Source organism: Cydia amplana, chromosome 17 (assembly GCF_948474715.1).
Source record: "Cydia amplana chromosome 17, ilCydAmpl1.1, whole genome shotgun sequence".
Classification (NCBI taxonomy): Eukaryota; Metazoa; Arthropoda; class Insecta; order Lepidoptera; family Tortricidae; genus Cydia; species Cydia amplana.
In genome coordinates, this window is record NC_086085.1 from 4005374 (window position 1) to 4023025 (window position 17652).

At 38.5% G+C, this 17652-nt stretch overlaps 1 protein-coding gene across 1 annotated transcript in view; it reads left to right on the forward strand.

The window, feature by feature from the left end:
* Window positions 1-17652, forward strand: part of LOC134655749 (homeobox protein prospero) — a 136605-nt gene that overhangs the window by 98145 nt on the left and 20808 nt on the right. Inside the window, exons 4-5 of the mRNA XM_063511214.1 lie at window positions 8905-11409; window positions 13572-13733. Of these exons, the coding sequence (XP_063367284.1) occupies window positions 8975-11409; window positions 13572-13733 (2597 nt within the window). The 5' untranslated portion in view covers window positions 8905-8974. The remainder of the gene's footprint in view (window positions 1-8904; window positions 11410-13571; window positions 13734-17652) is intronic.

Sequence of the window (17652 nt, forward strand, 5' to 3'; positions counted from 1 at the left end):
TTTTTGAAGTGAAAACTTCTTTAGCGGCGCTGTGCACTTTTTGAGATGGGAAAAAAATGATAAACTCGAGAGCGTAAGGCGATCACATGACCGTAAGGGGCGTAAGGCGATCACGTGACCGTAAGCCCCCTCATAATATAAATGGCATTTAAATCAATAAAGAAAAACTCAATGTTATTTGACAATTATGTTGCGGACTCCTTTTCCTCTTTACCTCTATTTTATGTTTAAATAATTTGACGTTGTCATGGCAGTATGTAACATGTCAATGAAAAAGTGTGATCTTATTTGAGAATGATAATAATATACGAGAATACCTCCGCTAGACGTATAATGTATCGTGTTACCGGGCGTCGGTAACATAGTGAGGTGAGTTTTCACTTCTATCGGCACTCCCGGAGTGCAATCGTTGTTGCTTGTTTTTATTGACTACTAAGCTTGAGCTAGAATTTAGAGCTAGAAGAAAAAATATTGCGCCCTTGCTTCAACAGAAACCTATTCATTCGCAATTTTAAGACTCTCATCTGTTATGGTTTTGAACTGGTTTCGATACGACCTTGACGATCGTCTTGGTGATTGGCGCGCATCTCACGCACGATTTTAACTTCATTTCGCATGCACCAGCTAAGCAACCAATCTTCCGTTCAGATTCTTGAAACACTTCACTTACTTACAAATAAATTATGTCGCGTTCCATGCAACAAGGAGATGGAAAATTTACTATTTCTGTCAAGACTTAATTATTTAATAAATAACTTGTTATTCAGTAGTTCATGTCAAGTAAATCTACTTACGATTTGTATCATATACCTATTTTCCTCTGTTTAATAAAAAAAAACACTATGATTAATGATATATCCATAACTCATATCGTTACAATAAACATCAATAAACTGTTTACATTAATACTGACGAGAACCTTAAACTTTACAAAGCAACTAATCCAATATTTACACGATATGTAATTTATGATTCTTCGCCGCCATGTCTGTCCGCCATTTTGATTTTCGTTCGATTCTTCGCGCGGTTTATCGCTAAATCTAGCATGTCTAAGCGCTATTACTGTCCTGCGGCCTTTTGCTTATTAAAATGTAATGGTCACTTTTAATACACAGATATAATGATAGGGTAAAATAGCCTTTGTTCTGTCTAGGCTTTTAAAGTTCTGTCTATCTTTTAGTGCCTACGGCCGTCAAACTCAATACGATCGTGTTACACGAATTCTATTTTACACAAATGGAAGTTACACGATTCGTGTAACTTCCATTTGTGTAAAATAGAATTCATTTGTTTTCACGATGACCGGCCTATTGTGATTGACATAATGGTGTACTTAAGTACTTAGTTATTGAAATTAATCGAAGATTAAACCAACAATCAAGTGCTAAGAAATCAAGCTTATATAGGTATCCTTGATAAATTCGTAAGTGAAAAATTGTTCACTATTGAATATCAGTAACTGAACTTGGTATTGGTATTTATATGTGAAATTTTCTCGATACTACGTTTTTTTTTACGAAAACACAAGGACGACATTATAGAAGACTCCGAGACCACGCGGACAATACCGTCCTCGAAACGTCGATCGAAGGTAATTTTATAACTTAATTATACGCGATTAGGTAAGTCTCGTTTTCATAAATAACACAAACAAACTTCTTAAACTAAATGGTCTATAGCAAATTATATCTACACCCATAAAGAAAACTTGCCACCCGTTAAGACAATTTGCAATACCAATAATAATACAACATTGCACCACATGGTACCGAAAGGGGAAGTGCAGGAATGCGTGGGAACCATTCACCCCCACAACCCCACAATTATTCCCATTTCCCTCTATAACGACGTATGTACATAGTAAATTTAATGAGACACACTCCCTTTCAAACTAGACTGATTTTAAAGACCGGTGACTTATGGTAACTGACCATATGGTCACAACGGTAGCGAAGATGATTATCTAGTAATTTTGTAGAATAATTTATGTGTGTATTTAGTTATGAGTACCTACTTGTCCGCAGCATAGGTAGGTGGGTATTTTAAAACGAGTTTAAACTACATATTTAAAAATGTTTTCCAGATATCCAAATTTCGTATTGTTTACAACGTCAGTAAAATTAAGCAATTTAAGGATGACTCACGTTAGACCCGGCCGTGTCCGGGCCGGAGCTTGTGACGCTTACTTTTCTATGACAGATGATCACGTGATGCTTTCCATAGAAAACGAAGCTCCGGAAGCTCCGGCCTGGACACAGCCCGGTCTAACGTGAGTCATCCTTTAAGAGGCAGATATATAAACGCAGTGCACTCGAAAAACAACTAAAATACTATACCACAAAATCTGCCTAACGTACCTCGCCTTAAAATGCCAGTTGAAAAATCTTTTCCCATACTAAGCCTCCACTTCCGCGCTAGCACCTGGTTTCCAAAGGGCAGGGAAAGCGTTTCCGTCGAGCTGTCGACATCGCGTCACGCCTAATTACATGTCAAATATATTTAGTCATTCTTCGCCTTATTAGTTTAGTTCAAAAGTGGACTTATATTTCATGTTGATGTGGCCAAGAAGCCGTATGTATGTTCAATTTTTAAGAGCAACGTTTATTTAATATACAATGTTTCTAAATTTATTATACAAAAGGTTAATGGTATATAAAAAATCATACAAAAATAACTTAAATATATCTAAATAATAAAATGTTCAATTGAGATTATTGAGACTTTTATAGGCGTAAGGTTTTATGAGCTTGATGATTGGTAGTGCTATAGTTGGTCAAACCAAATTGTCAGTAAATAAGAACAAAAAAAAAACTATACTCATCCTTTTCTTTTGGGTGCTAGTACAAGTGAAAGACAAAGATAGTATGATTCTCACTGTCTATGTTTGAAATGAGACAGTCCTTTGACAAACTATAGATATGATATGATGAAAGGTTTTTTTATGGTTTGATAATAAGACATTTCATAAAATATCTAACAAATTTAAAGTACTTAAGTTAGGTCATCAGTTGTTTCTTTGCTGTAGTGTCTTTGTTGATTTTACATATTTTAACAAATGTAAAAAATTACATCAAGAAAGTCTGGAATGTCAAGTGCGGGAAGTAATAGGTGCGGGAAGGCCCTAAATCTTAAAAAAAAATCTTTTTTCTGCCCTTGTCTAGATATTTTTCTAGACAAACCATCGATATGTCGATGAATTCTAAACACCAAACACAACACTAGTGGTGCCCTAAGGGTGGATATCAACAGGTCGCAGGCCTGTGTGCCCGCTTTAAACAATGCTGGCTATAGTCTAGTCAACCTTTGGGAGCCGGTTGCTTAGTGGTAACCTGGGGGCTTAGCCAAGATGACAAAATGGTATAAGATCTTAGGTTTTCCAAACTGGAGGATGTATTCGAATCTTTAGCTAGTATTAGGTGAAGTTTTTTCACTCACCAACCTGAGCGGAACAGTTAATCTGATATTAGCTTTACTATAAGTTTCTTGCAATTTACAATATATAATTAAATTGCCAGTTACTAAGGAAAACATCGTAAGGAAACCGGTGAAATACACAAACGCAAAAACTGTGAAATATTGCGTTTATGTATTTTTAGTGTCTAATTTGTTGCGTCAGTTTGCTTATTTTCTATCTATTTTTAGTGTCATCATCCCAATAGTGTGCACTGGGTTACGGGGGTAAGACTAGACTGTCTCCTAATCTCAGCGTCTCCTGTCCTGCAGTTTGGCAGAAGAAAAAAAAATCTGTATAGGTATTAGGGTTTATTTCATCTGAATAAATGTTTTTTTTTTATATTAAGGCATTTAATTTACTGGTCAATACAAGCAGCCGTTGGAATTCCTCCATATTGTTGAAAACTAAATTATACCCTACTTAATTACGACTTTGCGTACAGTACAGGAATTAGTTGCAGTAGGGTCAGACACATTGCTTATTCATGGTGCCAAATCACCGGAACACACATTGCGATAGAGGGGAGTTGTTTTTGTTTTATGGTGCGATATGGAAACCATACTGGGGCTAAGCTATGGTTAAGTTCCGCACCTTAAACAATTTTTTTGTCACAAACCTAATTTTCATTACAAGTTTTCTCGCCGACTCTAACAGGCAAAATAACACATGAATCATCTGATGGTAAGCCATTATCGTCACCCATGGACACCTGCAACCGAGAGGATCAAGTGCGTTGCCGGCTTTTAAGGCGGGATTACTACGGAAGTACCGCGGGCGACACAGTTCATTCCACAGTTTAGCTATGCGAGGCAAGTTTCTGGAGAAATGCACAGTTGAGGACTGCCAACAGTGCCAACCATCTAAAAAGTGGTGAAGATGGAAATGTTGTCGCGTAGAATAACGGCAGAAGGAACCGCCTTTATGAAGTTCGTAACAAGGCAATAATAATAATAATAATATACCTATTAACTATAGTCTGTTCGAAAAGAGAAAAGAATCGTGGATGTATTGGGCCCCATACATGCCACGACTCTTCTCTTTCGCACAGAATCTAGTTACCAAAATTGCGATGTCAAGAATTGGCTATAAAGTCACTTTTTGTTATAAATTATTAAATATTTTATTAGGTTACCCATTGTTACTAACATACTTAAATCATAAGCTATAACTAACAAATGTATGGACCATTGTTGTCTTAAATAAAGAAATTTTAAAAAATATATGTGAAGTTGGTGGTAAGGGCGCCAGCGACGCCAGCGCACGACTCGGTCAAAATATCAACTTTTGTGAGACATCTTCATACTATCAAAATATAAGCAATATGTCCCATACCCACTATTAGGGTGGCCCCACAGTCATGCACGAAGCGAATAAGCAATTAATGCATTTTATCCTATACCTGATGGCTCAGCTACACGATAGCCCAGCGCTGGACCAGCGAGATGGCCATGCGATGGTTGAGAGCACTCACTATGGAATTGGCCACGTGTAGATGCGTACGCACCATCGCTGGCCCTCTTGTGACCTTTGATGTGCGGACGAAACATCGTGGCCATCCCATCGCCATCCCGCCGTGCCATAAGCCTTCCGACACCACTACCCTCTCTACACGCTGGCCCATCTTAGTGGGCCAGTATGATGGCCCATCGTGTAGAGGAGCCATGAAATGCTAGTTAGATACCATGTGTTTTGCAACCAGTCCATCGACCTTAATAGAAACCTGAGCACAAAGCACCGGAAACACCGGAACAATATGAGACGCTCCACCGGCCATTTTGTTCAATCTCCACCGAAATGACCACAAATTACAGGTAAAGTTCATTACAATCACTATCTCCACACGCTGTATACTTCGACCGACTTACACCCTAATTTAAACCTTAAACTTGAGTAGTTTAAGTTCATTTTTCGTTGACGCGATGAATCAGGATACGAGCGTTTGATAGTTAGATGGTGATGGTATTATTTGGTTGAGCTAAAGTGAGTCATATTTGTATGGGGATAAAGAATGCCGTTTTTCGCATAGATCTAAGAGTAACTGCTCGTTTGCTGGTAATGGGCGTAGTGTGAGAAATGTAGTGGCAATATGTTAAATTAGTATTTTTGGGAAACGGACAATAATAATAGGTACCTACATGTACCTGTACAGATTGTTCGAGTACCTAATTCAATTCATCATTTAATTTGCACAGCTGGAATGTTCAAAAAGTAATCCTTTTAAGATCGCACTTATTGACTTTTAGCAAGCTTGAACTAGGCCGAACCAGATGCATCTGTGAAATGAACTGTCGCCCTTAGTATTTCCCGACCGATACGACCTGAGCCTTCAAGAAAAGACCTTACCTACTCCCATCTTAAGGGCCGGAGACGCACTTGCAAACCCTCTAGTGCAATTACTTACCGTCAGGCAATTCGTTGTTTCGTTTGCCTCCTATATCATAGAAAAAGAACCCAAAGAGGTGACATTTTTGTATTTTTTTTAATAATGTGGTTGTTCGGCAACACAAGCAAAGCCCGTGACGGCGGTCGCAAGTGGCCGGTCACGCCATCGGAAGCAGCCCCATTGATACCATCTCATTGTCATCTAAATTGCGGATGTTGCCAGAGACGCGAGATGACGGAGTTTCCACTGCTACACGTTTTTCAGTCGAATATGTCCACTGTGTCACTTAATTTTTTAATGGTCCATTTTAGGAAAAAGTGTCCCCTGTATAACTAAAAGCAAAGTTGATAGATCATAAATATGTCTGATACGTTATGCATTGTTTTACTCTTTTTAGGGTTCCATAGCCAAATGGCAAAAAACGGAACCCTTATAAATTCGTCATGTCTGTCTGTCTGTCCGTCTGTCTGTCCGTCCGTATGTCACAGCCACTTTTCTCCGAAACTATAAGAACTATACTGTTGAAACTTGGTAAGTAGATGTATTCTGTGAACCGCATTAAGATTTTCACACAAAAATAGAAAAAAAACAATAAATTTTTGGGGTTCCCCATACTTCGAACTGAAACTCAAAAATTTTTTTTTCATCAAACCCATACGTGTGGGGTATCTATGGATAGGTCTTCAAAAATGATATTGAGGTTTCTAATATCATTTTTTTCGAAACTAAATAGTTTGCGCGAGAGACACTTCCAAAGTGGTAAAATGTGTGTCCCCCCCCCTGTAACTTCTAAAATAAGAGCATGATAAAACTAAAAAAACTATATGATGTACATTACCATGTAAACTTCCACCGAAAATTGGTTTGAACGAGATCTAGTAAGTAGTTTTTTTTTATACGTCATAAATCGCCTAAATACGGAACCCTTCATGGGCGAGTCCGACTCGCACTTGGCCGTTTTTTATTGTTTGTAACTAAAACCACAGCCCAATAACCATTTAAATCAACGGGATCCATTGACTTGGTAGGTACCTATACTTATTAAGTATCAACTCACTGTAATCAAAGCGCAGCGGATGTCCAGTTGTCCACTGCGTCACGCTTCTTTGAGGCCAACTCTAACGTTATCTGATATCAAAATGATGTTATTAAGTTATCTTGCGTCTCGCTTGCACGAATACATATTATACGGGCAAGTACGAGCGAAATGCTCGATAATTAAATGACATCATTCAGATATCATTCTGATCTCAGTGAGCGTTCGCATTGGCCTGTTTGTCAATGCGGGGATTTGAATTATCTTTTCTGTGTAGACTTGTGGGCGGATTTGTCAACAGGCGACTAGATAAAACTTAACCAACGGATAAGAAAACGTTATCGTACTTTAAAAATAGGTACGTTAAAAATGTACAGGACTAAATCAGAAAATATAACTTTAAGAGTAAGACACTGTTACAATATGGTGAATTTTCGCTTCGTGTTCTAAGTCATTGTGAAATTAAATAATTGTACAGAAAAATATGAGTAATAAGAATTAATTCTAATTAGAATATAAAAATTGCCAAGATCTTGATTAACATAAGTCTACAAGAGTAAAGTTTTGCTAATAACATGTGGCTATTAAATGCTTCTGGAATAAATTATTTCGCTTCCGAAGTTAACCTAATGTAGTTTACGTAATTAAGTATCGATACCAATATTCTTTTTGGATTTTTCTCTCATTTATAAATATATTTCGACCCACAATTGGGTCATCCAAATTCTAAACAAAGATACTCGCCAAGTTCTTGTGAACGATAATTGGGATATTTTATGATTAGTTAGTTGGTTAGGTTTTCCGTATCTAGGTTCAAAAACAAAGTGTAGTGGAAACACGAGAACACCGCGTGTCTCACAGAATTATTTCTGACATTTTTAGCTTCATTGTCCACTGGCAAACGGAGTCACGCTCCAAAAGGAATTAATGTCTGCTTTGTTAGGTGTGTCCGCCATTATCTGACATCTACGTACCTAACACGTACTAGGTATGGTTCTCATTGGCCGATCATTTTAACACGCACGAGAGACTAAGGTGGATATTTTTTATAGTTTTTAAGATTTAATGCGTCGTGAATGATAATAAAAAATCCCTAATATAAATACTGAGTTTACCAATATGTACAAGTATTTTTTTCTTCTAGATACTTATTTCTAAAAATCTAGGTATGGTCAAAGAAATTGATTTCCGTGCCACTTCATACCCCGACACAGTGACAATATAGGGATGAACGTCACCTTAACAGGAATAAGATCCCTTTCATATTAATTATCCCTCCGACAAGGCACAGAAATCAATTCTTTGTGTACTTCCAATAGGTATTCTCGGTCTTATTGGAAAATCCAAGAAATCTTTCAGAGAAATATATCTTAGTTTTGTCTTGTAATTTAACGTAATTTTCCCATTTTCGTGTATATACTTATGATAATGATAATATAATACTTACCTGGCTACAATTCCTAGCATTTAGTTTTTCATGCTTTTCAGTGTATTACAAATTACAAGTCATTAAGAATTATTGGAACTATTATGTGAATTTGTATCGATAGCGGGCAGTTTAGATCGCTTCGATAATAAATCGTATCTTTCTAAATTTAACCACGATCGATGTAAGAACTATTTGAGAATATTAGTGATTCGATTATAATCAGTTTCTAAATGACTGTAATTTGTTGTTGGTATCTACTTTTTACAGGATAATGAATTTACCAATTTGATAAACCTTCTTAATACCTAAGTATTAAGCCGCATATCGTAGGACGACGACTATAAACTTTATAGTAGTCGTAGTAGAAAACATCTTTATAGTATAAAGATGTTTTCTTTAACTTATCTTAAAAATCTACCACTTAAGTATTAATCAGGTACTGAATGTACTATTGGAACGTTGCTACTCTACATTTGACTTAATACTTATAATATTCATACTAATTCTACACCGAATGCATATTGCACGCCTTTTATAAAGTAAGACATTGTTCGGTGCGCGTGCGTCGCAAGGCAGGTGCTCATCGCTCCCCTCTCTTACAGAACGGGCAATGCGGCGCAAGTAGCGCGGTGGGGCCCAGCCCGCCGCCCGCTCGGCCAATCGCGGCGCGTCATGTCATCGGAGGAGGAGGATACCCCCTACTCAGATAAGCTTCTAAAGAAACAGAAGCGCGCCAGACAGCGCGTGGACGCCGGCGAGCCGCGCAATTCTTACTCGACTCTCGCGACGAACGGTCCCGCGCCCGCGCGCTCCGCGATGAGTGGCGGTATTTACGGTGCCATTTTCGAGGGCCGACAACACTTCGGGCTGTTCGGTCCCGGCTACGCGCAGGCCGAGATGCTCAACGAGCTTCTCGGACGCCCGCCTAAACAGGAAGACGGCAGCGACGAAGCTGCCGGCGGTGGCATCGCGCACAGAGTGCTGCGAGACATCCTACAGAGCCGCAAGGAACTCATGCGGCTCTCGCCGGACAACAATAACGTGATAGCGAATAATAACAATGACGAACCGAAAAATGAGAAGCGGTCGCCCGAGCGACCGACTTCCAGAGATTCCCGGCCGGATCTCGACGATGCTCTGCTCGCGTTGGACAGTGCCGGTGATTCGCGAACGTCGCCGCCGCCGGCGCCGCCTCCGTCTGAAGCCTTGCTGGCTCCCAAGTCGGAGCCCGAGGACCGCGACAGCGACGCGCAGCGCTCCTCCCCGCGGCCGCAGGATGTGAAACGTGCCCGTGTTGAGAACATTGTGTCGACCATGCGCGCCAGCCCCGCGCCGCAGCCACAAGTGAACGGATGCAAGAAGCGAAAACTGTACCATCCGCAGCAGCACGACGGTGCGGCCGAGCGGTACGGCACCAGCCACGGCAGCAGCGCGCAGACCGTGTCCGACGACTCGGAGGACGACGGCGACCGGCCCCCTATACAACAAAAGTTAGTAGAAAAGAATGCTTTAAAATCACAACTTAGAACTATGCAAGAACAACTAGCTGAAATGCAAGAGAAATATATGCAATTGTGCAATAGAATGGGCCAAGACTCTGAAACGGCCGATAACGATGGCAGTGATGTAGAACAGACGGAAGATCCCGTTCCTAAATCGGAGCCGCCTTCGCCAGTGAAAGAGATCCCGCCTCCAATACCGACCAGTGCTCCTCCAAACATGCTGTCACAGGTTATGAGCAAGATGATGAGTGCGAAGATGCATGCACATGCGGCAGCGCACTTCCCCCCGGGTCTCAATGGCACGCTGCCCATGCTGCCGCACCTCCCACCCGAACATATGCATCCCCCACACCCGCACCAGCTTAACAATGCTGCCGCCATGTACCTCAACGTCAGCCAGAAGCTGTTCCTAGAACAGCAGGAGGCCCGTATGAAAGAAGCGGCTGAACAGCAACAGAACATGCAGCAGCAGAGGCCACAGTCCAACCAGCATTCTCCTCAGCAGCGGCAACTTGGCCAGACCCCCAAGCCTCCCTTGTCTTCAGAACTAGCCGAAAGATTAGACGCAATACGTAGCAATGCCGGTTCAGTCGGATCCGTTACCGGTGCCGACTTGGAAGGTCTAGCGGATGTCTTGAAAAGTGAAATCACGTCGTCACTGACGAGCCTAATCGACTCCATCGTGACTCGCTTCGTGCATCAACGCAGAATCATGGGCAAGCAGTCGGAAGCGGCGGCGGCGGCGGCGGACCAGCTCAATAAGGACCTGATGCGGGCGACGCGGCTGCTCGAAAGAAAGTCTCCGCAGCCGAAACCCCCAGAGAGACCCGCCGGACCGATGCCAGGTAATCAACCCGTCCATCCACCGCCGAACGGCGTGCCCTTCCTGACGCATAACCCAATGCTTATGAATCAAATTAACGGTTCCCGGCCGCCCGGAGCGTTCCCGCTCCACGGCGACGGGCCCGGACACGGCTCTCACGTGCGACCTCCGACAGGCATGTTCCAGGCGCCGCCGAAGCCGATGGGCGCCATGTACCCGATGAACGGCCACTTCGAGCGTGAACCGAACCCCGAGCAGAACGAGGCGCTCAGCCTCGTCGTGACGCCGAAAAAGAAGCGTCACAAGGTGACGGACACGCGGATAACTCCTCGCACCGTCAGCCGGATTTTGGGAGAAGGCGTGGGGCATTCGCCGGAGAGCAAGTTTCCGGAGTCGCCGTCGCCGAGGCCGTACCACGGAGGGATGGCGCTGCCGACGTCGGTGGCGATACCGAACCCGTCGCTGCACGAGAGTCAGGTGTTCTCGCCTTACTCCCCGTTTTTCGGGGCGGGCGGGGGCCTGGCGCGGTCTCCGCCGGCGCCCGAGCGGGACTCGCCGCCGCTGCCGCACGCGCCGGCGCTGCTGCACCCGGCGCTGCTGGCCGCGGCGCACCACTCCTCGCCGGACTACCTGCGTCACCACCACGCGCACGTGCCGCACCATCTGTCCGTGCCGCACCACCCCCACATGGACGCTCAAGATCCTCACTCAGACTGCAACTCTACAGACCTGCCTTACGACGGAGTTCAGCCTACTATATCCTTTTCAAATAGAACAAAACATACTAACCATGTATCTTTCTTAAGCATTTACAGCAAGAAAGATTATTTTAGATAGAAGACTATGTAGCTATGAGAAACTATGAAGTCTTAAATTTACTCATTAGAAAAGAAAAATTGGTCCTATACCTAATTATTTATCTATTGCTATAAACTCGACCATCAATTACAAGAGTAGGTGTACCTAGTGTGTCTAAAGGCGGCTACTACATAATTATAATTATGCATATTAACAAACTTAATGAACACAACTACTGTTTAAAAATCGTACAATTAAAAACGGCCTTAAAACACATTACCTAAAATTACAAGTCTTATTAATTGTTTCAAACTTTGGTACCTAACATTAAACATTTATCCTTCTGATTAAAGTTACGTTCGAATAGATAGATTGCGGTTTTCTTAGCGCGTTTTCCTTCAAATAGTCACGTATCGTTATAATTTCCTCAAAAGTACGGCCGAAACTCGACTCTAAATACACAGTAATATCTTATTTCTTCACGAGGTATTTAACCTTTCGCTTCCTACTTAGCTCGGTAACCCCACAAATGCTGCGGTTACGCGCATTCTACGATTCCCACACAATTTAATTTAGTTTCAATTCTACTTACTTAGCAAACTAGAAAAGGCAATCCTCATTCTCAATACGATTTTTTATCAAGCAAAACTCTATTTCTGAAATAAAATTAGACATTTCACAACTAATATTCTGAAAAGCCCTAATGTCCTTTATAAAGGACATCCTTAAATTAGATATTGTCAACAACTCCCAAAACAAAATAAATACAAAACTATTATAAGATACGCAACATGTTGTGCCTTTCTAATTACCATTTTAATATTTTCAAGACATCTAAATATGACTAAGTAAATTTAGAATGCAAAAAAAATTCACTGCCTTGCTTTTTTTTGTAAGTAGATATAAAAGTATTTGTATAAAATAGTTTATCCTTCACTGCCCGTAACGGGCTAAGGCACATTATAAGATTAGATGCAAATGGATTAGGTCTTTGTGGTGCTTCATCAGTACGACACAGGATAGGCCATATAATCAGATTTAACCGCGCTAAGGAACTACGCACACATCGGCCTTGGCTCGAAGAAATATTACGTATTCGAATCAAATCAAAATCAAATATCATTTATTGTCAGGCAACTAAGGCCCATAGAATACTTTACAAACTAACATACATGCAATAATAAAAATCTTACAAGCTAAAAATTATTTCAGCGACACAGTACTGTGACTCAGGCCCACAACTGATTACCAACATCTCTTTTTTTTAAATGAGAAAAAACAAACATGGTTGATTTTTTTTATATACAATTTTTGAAATAATTTAGTTATCTTAGGGAAAAGGCGCGAAATTAAAAATTTACATGGGAGGTCAAATCTTTGCGCCTAAATTTTCCGAATTATTGTATAGAAAAAAAAAAGGTGAAACACTATAAAAGTTTTATTGATTTAACCTATGCGATAAACTCAAGATTGTTTAAGCTCCTTTAATAGGAAATGGAGGCAATTGCACAATGTAATCAATTTTACAATGGCTATTTTGTGAGACTCGTTAATTTTATTGACGCGATATAATTATAACGATCGCTATCAATGGCCTTGGGTTATCTGGGGTCGGTAAAAACAACTGATTAACACATTTTAAATGCCACTTTAGAGATTTAATTATTACAAAACACTCAAATGATTAGTTATAAAAATGTTTAAAAATAACTACACGGTAATATAAAGTGGTAAAAAGTAATGTAGAACTATTAATGTTTAATTTAACCACATCCTGTGATGAACGTTTACTATTTCAAATCATACAGCTGAATGATTCTAATACATTTTGCCTTCCTACTGATTATATATTGACTTAAACGGTGAATTTAAAAAAATATGATTTTTAGTACATTTTCCCATCACTGCCAAGTAACAGCCTTGTTACCAATTATAAAAATGTGAACGTTGGGATTTTTTATATTTTTGTGATAAAGGAAATATAAAAAAAATCACTGCTTCGGGCGACAGTCAATATTCGACATTTCATTTATATAAAAAAACATTAGTATAAAAATGTGCATAGTACAAAATGTATGTTACAACGAACATTCCAAATTGTACAAAATGTATGTTATAACGAACATTCGAGAATTCCTTTAACTCCGCTGCACTCGTCCACGCTGACGCCGATGCACCTGCGCAAGGCGAAGCTAATGTTCTTCTGGGTGCGGTACCCCAGCTCCGCGGTCCTCAAGATGTACTTTCCCGACATCAAGTTCAACAAGAACAACACGGCTCAACTAGTCAAGTGGTTCTCCAATTTTAGGTAAGTCTCATCATACATTTATAACTATTAAAAGATACACTGCACTTCTTATTTCTTTTTATACTTTTTTTAGTAGATCAGTATGTGTGTGTGTGTGTGTGTGTGTGTGTTTTTTTTCAACGTTTAGTTTCACCGTTGGTTATTGTTTTTTTTTTTGGTAGTACATATTTGATAAAATGTGGTTCCGTATGTATCCCGCTCAGAGTAAGGTGCTTTTCAAAGCAGCCGAATAAGATATAAATGACACGCGATTTTCTAACGATTCAAACGTGGTGTTGCTAACCCGCGATTTTTAAAATTTTACGCATTTTTCTACTGACAAGATTTGCTTGACCAAGTATAATATCGGTCCATACATGAATACTTAATTAGGTAACGTGTTTTTACAACTAAACATTTTCTAGACACTAGATTCAGTGACCAAATCTTGAATGTGTTCGAAGTAGGTATACGTTTTTGATTCCATACGAGTAAATAACATATAATATATAGTGTATCTTGAATGCATATGTACTTTCCGTGCTATTTCTGATCCTTCAGGGTTTTTCACACTTAGGTACCTATAAGATAATATATTTGTAACGGAAAATAACTAACCCAGAAACCGTTTATATTTCTAGTAAGAACATGCCTATATTTTATTTCTTAAAACCGCATAGTTTATATTTATCGACATTACTCATGCGTATAATACGATAATCCACAAAACAGGAAGGAGAAGTACCTAAACATATGAAGTATTACAATTATCAGAACGTAATAACAAACTAAAGCTGTTTGATATGACATATCCACTAAATTGCCGATTTAAGTATAACTAAACTAACATTAGACACAGTTACAGTAACATAAGTTACAAATTTCTAAGTAATGACTGACTTTTATAAATACGTAGGTACCTACATTTAAAGTCATTTTGTCAAAAACTCACGAATAACATATTCTTATCCAATTTAGATTAAGCCAAACTTATTATTGTTTGTTCATACCTACCGGAAAGCAGATATCTATATGGAGACCGTCAAAAAGTTATTTTTTATTCGATTAATCATAGCATTTACATTCATAACAAGTTACTTTAAAGACTGACGTAAAATGATTAGTCCCAACACCTTTTCTTACAAATTAAACTACACTACTAAAAACTACACCGAAATAATACTTTTCTTTTGTCCCCTTATATTAAAGTTCATAATTGAGTGCTTTCTCCGAATCCCACATGCAAGCCAAAACTTGTAAAATATTACCCCTTTAATAGGGTAAAACGATTGATTAATCCCAATCTGTGTAGTTGGAATCTAATAATAATGCTAGGGTTGTCAATTCACTATTTCCTGTTTACACGCGGGGTGCCACCCCTGGATTGCGTGTAAGTAAACAAATTAGAAAAGGAAACGGTTGTCTTAAACGGTTATTATGGAGTGAAATGTTAGAAAAGGTATGACGTAACGTTAATTGTCGGATAAGCAAAAATACAGAAAAAATAAACGATTTTATCTCTTTAAATATATCTAAAAAATAGAGAAAATCTTCATTTCTGTAATATATTCTAGCGACGTAATTAGTCATACAAAATATGTAAAGAAAGTAATATTAATAACTATACACAAGTACTCATGATAAGTAGATTTTACAATTATTTTCATACTTGCTTGATATCAGTTAGATTTAGATCCGATGCCAACATGTTTTATGATCCTTCCATACTAAACACTTGGCGTAGCACTCGTAGCCTCTTCGTAGCTGTTGTAGCATTTCGTAGGCCTGCTACAAAACGTAGACGTAGACCATAATAATGTTGGTACTATTTTAGTAAAAAAAATGTTTACAAAACTTTCTCATAAGGATCTACTTTTGTTCAGATATTTTAAACGATTTAAATATAGGTTATTAAAAGACTACAATTTTATTTGGAAGCTGCTAAAATATTACTAACCTTCTGTAACTTTGTAGGTATTTAACCCGTACATTGACTTTGTCCATTATACGGAACATTTTGAACACTAGTAAAAGAGTGAAAGCTTAAGTGTAGGAAAAATCCCATGTATTGATTGTGAGCCAATTTCCTCGTTATCAGAGATAAGGTTCACCTGGCCGACACGTGCCAGATAAGTCACCCTTCTTTGTATCAATATGTACACAAACATATGGATTATACGAATTCATATTTGCTTCATTTGTTTTTGTACAGTGTTGTATTTACACGCTGTCATGGTCTGTTTGATGAATTGTGAACCACATTTCTTCTATTAGGTACATTTGCGTAAATCTAATGTCTTGGCAGATTATAACTATCAAACCAGTACTAAGGAAATAACTTGCTTATTAATATTTTTAATTAGGAAACCTAAGTTATACAATTTGTATATCGCTGTATATTAAAACCGATTTAAACTCCCTGATTTGCAAAGTTTCCTTAAAAGACGTCATGTGTTGGGAAACATAAAAATTTATAAAATAATTTCTATACTCAATATATTATTATATTGTTAGTCAGCAGCTGTATCTTAAACCGACCGAGTTATGCGGTATACTTATTTATATTAATAGATGTATGTTTTCCGTTTGAAAGAGGAAAATATCAAAGATAAAGTGTTTATTTGCAATAATAAGGTTTTCCCTGTAAATATTCGAATTTAAGCAGGAATTATATAATACATTTTATGTTAATCACAATAATTAAACAAACGTCTCTTAAATAAATACAAACAAAATTAAAAAAGACAGATAACAAGTGTAAACGAAAATTGTACCACAAGATGGACATCATAAAACAATGGGCTGATTTTATATATACATTTATCAAACCATCATTTCCGTCTATTTTATCAAAGAATGACAAATACATTTCAAAACAGGTCTGACCTTACAACTAACTAAATCAGTGTGCGATATAACTAACGTATATGTAACACATTTGATTTAGGTGCGTGTCAACAAGATGGCAATAAATAAATATAAGTTGGGATATAAAAGTACGATATCGATTGTAGTCTTTAGCAAACACTCGAAGCTTCGTTATCACCGACATTTTATATTAAAGCTTTCTAGTGCTATCTCAAGCTAGTATTATCTTTATCTAAGTGCGATATAGGGAACTTGGTAAAAGCATTGATAGCGTATCTCCACAAGTGCCAGATATCTAAAGTGACGATAATATTAATGAAAAACTTAGTTATGTTGTGAAATATGTCTAAAATCACTAAACGTATGATGTCCTTTAGGATGGACAATAAAATGCTTTAGAATGAAGAAATTCAGATATATTCGGGTAAATCCGAATGTTGAAAACCTTCCAATAATTCCGAAAAAGACTCTTATTATGATGGAATTTTGGATGATATTCATCAGATTTTCGGAATTTTTCGAAATACGAAATTACATGAAACCCCATATATAAATAATGAAGTAAAAATGTTTAAATTCTCCATACAATTTACAAAATTTAAGAATTTAAAAATAACCGTCGCCGTACCCCGTACCTTCTTGACTTATAAATCTTTTTTTTAAATCCACCTTCCAAGTCCACTATGGCGGACTTAGTCCATTAGTATTGTCCTCTAATGGCGGTATTGTGGACAACGGAAAACGGTCATTTCCTTCCCGATAACATCTCTGAAAGAACTGAAAGGGCGAGGGTAATTTTACAATCGCACGAACGTAATTACAAACTGAGGTGCCCGGTGCAAACTTGCCCGATGGGGTTATTTTAAATTTATGACATCGATTTGTGGACGTCGTTTGTTCATTTTGACAAACTTCATCGTATTGTAAAAGACGGATTTGATGCCTCAGCATTCTAAATTTTTGTAAATATGTTAAACCGAGTCAAAAAGTATGCTAAATAATTTAGTCGGTTTTTACATTTACAGACAATACAGATATTGACAAAGCAGTTTCGAAATCACATTTTTTTTTA